Source organism: Camelina sativa, chromosome 13 (assembly GCF_000633955.1).
Source record: "Camelina sativa cultivar DH55 chromosome 13, Cs, whole genome shotgun sequence".
Classification (NCBI taxonomy): domain Eukaryota; kingdom Viridiplantae; phylum Streptophyta; class Magnoliopsida; order Brassicales; family Brassicaceae; genus Camelina; species Camelina sativa.
The window spans coordinates 8,175,722-8,182,067 of NC_025697.1; the positions used below are offsets into that span (position 1 = coordinate 8,175,722).

Below are 6,346 nucleotides of genomic sequence, written 5' to 3' on the forward strand. Positions count from 1 at the left end.
AAAAAAAAAAAAAAAAAAAAAAAAAAAAAAAAAAAAAAAAAAAAAAAAAAAAAAAAAAAAAAAAAAAAAAAAAAAAAAAAAAAAACGTTCAAACGATTTACAAAACACAATGTGTGTTTTTTTTCTCTCATCATTTACAACCAAAGTTTTTAATTTGGAATGGTTTGTGGTTATCACTGTTTCAGGCTTCCAGCATTTGGCCCTAAACACACACAATTGATTGGGTCTGATACTTAACCTGGTTTTTATCTGGATGTGATTTATGGATCCACCAGTTTAAATTTGTGGCCCGAGTTCTTAAAAGCCGTTTTACTTTGTTGGTTTTTAAAACAGGCCTGGGCCTTGGTCTCTTGGGGGTGGGCATTATCAGATTGCTGGTTTGCGAACCGTACAATGCTGAGTTAAAAAATAAAGTATTAAACCGTAGGTGTTAAGTGAAACGGACTTCGTTTGAAGCTTGGTTTGTAATCAGTTAGGTCTTTGTTGAAACAAGAAACATCATAGCGCGTGCGTGCCTGTTCATGTAGCGAACCCGTGCGTCGGTTGTTTGAATCATATCCGAGAAACTTCCAGATTGTGGAGTTTTATGGGATTTGTAGATTGTAGTAATTAGATAGTGGAATTCGTTGTACTTTTTTTTGTTCTAGTTTAGATTTTAATTAGGATCTAGGATCAGTCATAGCGACATTTACGAATAATGATCAATTGATCATCACTGATGTCATAGTGGAATTGCTTTTCTTTTGTTTTTTTCTTTTGTTTTTTTCTTCTTACTATATATGTTCTTTACAAATCCTGGCACTGATCTTCATCAAAGCTCGCTAGCGTCTGTTTAATTTGTTTGATTTTTGGCTATATGTGTTTTCCATGCAATACAAGAGTATGTTAATTCTTTTCATTTATGAAATTGCATGTTGACATTAATTAATAACATGTATTAGTAACGTCGATTCAAAGTGATAAAATGTTTTTGATTTGTTAAGGATCCACAAATTTATAAAGAATTATAAAGTTTTATATATCGAGTATGGGTTTCTTTTATATATGTGTTTTTAAAAATATATATATGTTATAGCTTCATATTGCTCCCACTAAGGACAAACTAAGTGGGCACCAACACAACGTTGTAGTGATTATACAATCTGTCACGCACAAACCTTAAAATTATAAAGTCTTGTTTATACATCATCGATCAAATTATTAGTATTGTGTGATTTTGACAACGAACTGTTACGAAAACTAAAAAAAGTAACTTAAAGTGTGAGACAGGATAAGAAAAACACTTTTATGCTTTGGAATCGTCAGGATTAATAAGCTCTCCAAATGCATAGTATACTAGCTTTAAGTAACCCGTATAATGCAATTAACTATTTATATATGGTTAAATCTCATATATGATATTATTTTCGATATAAACTTTACCAATTATCATCAATCTGCATATCCATATTTTATCTATTTCTTAATTAAGTTTACACAAAGTTAATGTATGTATTGATTCTCATTTTTTCTTATAAAAAGTTACCATATGAACAAAGTCATAGTGTATGTACTATATAATTTATGCACTCATCACGTCGTAATTAGGTATGATCAAATCCTTAAAGCATATATAGATTATTTTAAAACATGATTTAAACTTTTTCAAAAGGTCCTTTTTCAGGGAAAAAAGCAAACATCAGAAACAGACAAATGAAGTTCACCTAACATAAGATTCTCCTACTTCAGTTTATATCAGTAAATAAATTAGATGTTTATCAGCAAATATATATAATGCATTTGCATAATAAATAATCATACAACCATTATGAAATTTTGTCAGTCGATTGGTTGACAAAACACATTGTGAACTTGTGATCAAATGGTATTATCCTTTTTACAAATACATGCATATATATGATTGCTCAATCGAACTCAAACGAATTAACATTTTAAATTATTCGAGAATGATATACATTGGAAAAACACGTACGTGGAAACCAAAACGTTCGTTGATGTATAAGTGAAGTGAACTTTATAGTAGTGTTACAACGCCACGAAGGCGGATGAGAGAACAACGGTGAGGAGTAAAACTCCGGCGGAAGGATGAGATGAAGGAAGAGCAGGAGAAGAAACCGGCGGAGAAGCTAAGGGAGAAAAGGCCAAAGGGTCAGGGTAGTAGCCGTCGTTAGTGTCGGGATCAGGAGGGCTTGGAGAAGCTGGTATTGTGCCGCCGCCGTCGTCGGAAGGCAGAGAGTCACCGGGGGAAGGGAGGAGAGGGGCGATATCCGGAGAAAGCTGTTGGAAGGGAGAGATGGTCGGGGAAGATGGCAAAGAAGAAGAGAGACAAGGAGAGGAGAGTGAGATCATAAAGATGAAGAAGATGAGAAGTGTTTTGAGAAAAGAGAAAGCCATTTTTTTTTTAAATGATGAAGAAAATCAAAGTTGAGTTCTTTTTTGTTGTTGGATGTGTCTTTCTCTATCGACTGATCGGAGTGCAATTTGAGTTGTAATGATGATGTCTCTATAGAGTCTATATAAAAGAAGCTTTTACTCTTTGTAAAATAGTAATATAATTTTTTTGGAGGTAAGAAGAAAAAGACTAAAAGAGAAGAAGACCTTCTTTGCAAAACTAAATACTGTATATCAATTTTCAATTTAATCAAGTACTTTTTTTGGGTTCACACACCTCCAATAGAGAACTACTTTTTTTTTTGTTTTTTTTTGCAATCATGATGTATGAATAGAATTTAGTTTTGGTTTTGTTGCTCTCTGTGATAGTCAATAATAGAATACCTTTTTTTTTTTTTTGGCTTCTAGATCCCTGGCCCATATTTTGTTTAAAAATTTTCTTATACATTTTATTTTTAAATTTTTAAATTTGGCTATTACTTACAGACATTGAACATATATTATGCAGAAACATATAAAGCGACTAGATTCTTACACAAAGGATTGTATAGTTCCACAATGATGCAGCTTATAGTACTGTGTAAAAGAGCATTTGAGTTGTAACTCTATAGTCTATAGTATTGGTCATTGGAGTTGGTTGAGTGGGAAGGGAAGTGGTTTCTTTTTTGTTAACTAGGTGTCGAGATGTAAATGGTTGATGTGTTTGGAAGATATAATTGAAGACTTGAGAGTTTTTTTGAGAAAAGAGCTAAGGGGTTTCCACAAGGATTGATTGTGATTTCATATAGTTTATTCTTTTACTATAAAGAATACAGACATCATGATATTATAATTGAACTATTTTTTTCTATCAACACATAAAAGTCATACTAATAATTAAGCAATATCTAAGAATAGGACCCCAAGACCATCTCCACTACACCAACTCATATCAAAATTAAATTAATCATATAATTACCTGCCCAGTATGTAGAGGAGTATCGACAGCAAGCTTTGAGATACAACTGGCCTATACCAAATTTTCTCTCTCGTGTTTACTTTGCTTCATCTCTCTCTGATTCCGTTCGATTTGCTTTTCCGACGCGGCGAAGACAATGAAGGGAAGACTTCTCCGGCGCGGCGTAATCCGAAGACGAAATCAAATCGGGGATTGATTCACCTTTTGGATGGAGAGAGAAAAGAGAGAGGATTGGATTTTTTTTTTTTATTTACTCATCAACCTACCAAAACAGGGACATAGCAACTTTTTTCTCCGAGAAACGTTGCTCAAGTTCCTTCTGGGAAAAACGTTCTCTGCTTAATGGACACAAATATTGGATTTTTAATTTATTTTTTGGCCCCAAAAGCAAGAGCAACACTGAGAGAATCTCCCAGTGGAGATGCTCTTGATTTCACCCAAAGCAATATCTCACTTTTTCTTAGATGATCGGCACATGTTTTTCTTCTTCATCTATAATCGTCAGTCTAGTCTAATCTGAATTAACCATGCATTAGTTTCTAGAATGTAGAGTTGCTTACTAAATCTCAAACATTCAATAAGTGTGTAAATCTAAAAGAAGATAATATTAAGGAAGTAGTTTTGTAGTGGTACAAAAATTGTAATTAAGAGAAATATACACATTACAAAGAGACAAATAGATCTTGATTCTCAATGTCACATGGTTTTGATTTTGTTTACCTCGTACATACAGCGTCAATGTCCGTTAATCCTGGTTCAACAACAAGAGATTACGAACATGTAAGAAGACTTACCAATGATGAAAAAAACTTAATTATCATTAAAGCTTACCTTTGTTCAACGAGGTAATCTCTGCAACTCCATAGCAACGAGGGAAGCGACGCTATTAAGACCAGCCACATCTGAGTTCTTGATCTCAGAGACAACGGCGTTGATCTTAGCGACATCGTGTCCTGATAGCGACAAAATCATCGCCTGCGATAGATACTGCTTGCAAGCGTAACCTAAACAATGCAATATCCTTTTCAGAACCAACGAGTATTGCTCCGTGCTCTTCCTCCTGTGCCACGAGTCAAGAATCTGTGTGATCTTTGGAAGATTGGTTAAAAATCCCGTCGTGGCTTCTCTCGATGCCGCTTTAAGTAGCAACACCACGCATTCAGAGGCAATATCTGCAAATCCGATGCTTGTGTCATCATCTGAAGCCGCTAGGTGCAAGAATAGGCCAATGTTGCTGCCGAAATCTGCAATATCTCTTATACATTCCTGTGGATCGACCTCGAATGTAAAAGATGTCTCTGATAACAGCATTGGCTCTTTCGTGTAGTTGGAGCTGAGACCTTTCTTGTTCCCAAGTGACCGTAGCAGAAAAGCTCTGCAGAGACTTAAAGTGGGTTCAAGGAAATCTTCCATGTCTTTGGCATTCACGAATTCCAACAGATTTCCGATTCTCCTCACTACTTTGAGCTGAGAGAGCAATTTACTTTCCATCTCTGGAGCTGAGGCTAAGGCAAGACAGAGCTTGACGTTGTTCACATTCGCGCTTGATAAGTCTCCGAGAAGAAACTCGAAGCATTGTGAAACTGTATTATGATGCAATAAGTTGGAGATTTTGATGTAATCAAACTCAACGAGCATGACGAGGAGCTTTTGCGCGTAAGCTGGGATTGGATCTTCGTCTTGGATCAATGCAGGGTAGAGTGGGAGGAAATGAGAGTTGGATATTGATTTCAAATCCTCAGATGTTTGTTGCTCGATTTCAGTGCACTCGGTTAAGAGAATTGTCATTGAATCAAACCAGATCTTCAAACAGAGAAACCGAGCATCCCCGTCTTTGTTCCCATTGTAGATTCCAGCCAGAGACGGGAGAATCTCACGGATAATGATCTCAGCATTTTGTGCAACCAGAGGAGCATCTTCTGCTATGCATTCTAGAACTTGAAGAAGGGTTATGCGGAAGTCATCTCTTCCCTGCAAATTGTTAACAAGTCATGAGAATTATTTTATGATCGATTAATGAATGAAGCTTTTAGCATCTTAAACAATCTCATAGTGAAAAGAAGAGATGAGTATCTATGAAGCATTTCGCAACTTAAACAATCTCTATACTAGAAAAAGAGGATATGAGTATCGTCAAGCATCTTAAACACATATCTAGAGTGAACAGAGGAACGAAGTAATTTAGTAGGAAGTTCCGGAATCAGCTGTATGAAAATCTTCATCTTATCCTATAAGAAGCACCACTAACCATATACGTCTATCATAATGAAGTAAGAAATTTAAAGGCTGACGAGCAATTGACCAATCCTATTAGTGCAAAATAAAATAACAGAGCATTTCGTTTGAGCTAGAGTATCATAATATAAAAGGGGATGGTAAAGTTGCAAATACTGACCTGAAACGATGCTTCCACAAGTTTTGTAAGATTTGCCAACTGCCTTAGGACTTGTGGAGTTACCATCTTGTTCTTAAACGAAGAGCTTCCGAGAAGATGAAGAACCACAGGGAACAGGTGTGCATTAGTCTTTAAAGGAGCTCGACTGTTAAGGGGGGAGACAGGTCCATGGCGTCTTCCTGTCATCAGTTGTTGGATATCACTGGTTATTGTATCCAGCAAGCCTGGTATTATGGAGGCGATGACATTCACAAATGCCTCAAGACACTGTTGCACATAACTGTCTTTTTCTTTAGCTAATCTGTCCACCACAGGGAGAAATCTTGCATTGCAGAAGAAATTTGTCAGCCAACGCCTACTGTGTTTGCAGAGAAATGCAACAAAGAGAAGAGCTTTGCCCCTCAGAACTTCCGTTCCTTGCTCTATGATGGAGAGTAAACTAGGGAAAAGATTTTTCTCCTCTGTCAATGTCACGAGATGCCTTCCAAAGCTTGTGAATGTATGACTTCCAATCATAGCCATGTTCAGAAGATTTAAGCAGACTTGCTGCTCTCTTGCGCTGCCTTTGACAAAAGATGAAGCTATTTCCTTCAATGAAAGCT

General features: G+C 36.1%; 2 protein-coding genes across 2 annotated transcripts in view; both read right to left on the bottom strand.

Moving 5' to 3' along the window:
- Nucleotides 1,806-2,582, bottom strand: LOC104735931 (classical arabinogalactan protein 25-like). Its single transcript, XM_010455820.2, has one exon. The coding sequence runs from the start codon at nt 2,392-2,394 to the stop codon at nt 2,026-2,028; it is 369 nt and encodes a 122-aa protein (XP_010454122.1). The 5' UTR covers nt 2,395-2,582; the 3' UTR covers nt 1,806-2,025.
- Nucleotides 3,932-6,346, bottom strand: part of LOC104738042 (serine/threonine-protein kinase RUNKEL-like) — a 6,339-nt gene continuing 3,924 nt past the window's right edge. Inside the window, exons 10-12 of the mRNA XM_010458280.2 lie at nt 5,745-6,344; nt 4,181-5,320; nt 3,932-4,100 (exon numbers count right to left, since the gene is read on the bottom strand). Coding sequence (XP_010456582.1) covers nt 4,187-5,320; nt 5,745-6,344 — 1,734 coding nt within the window. The 3' untranslated portion in view covers nt 3,932-4,100; nt 4,181-4,186. The remainder of the gene's footprint in view (nt 4,101-4,180; nt 5,321-5,744; nt 6,345-6,346) is intronic.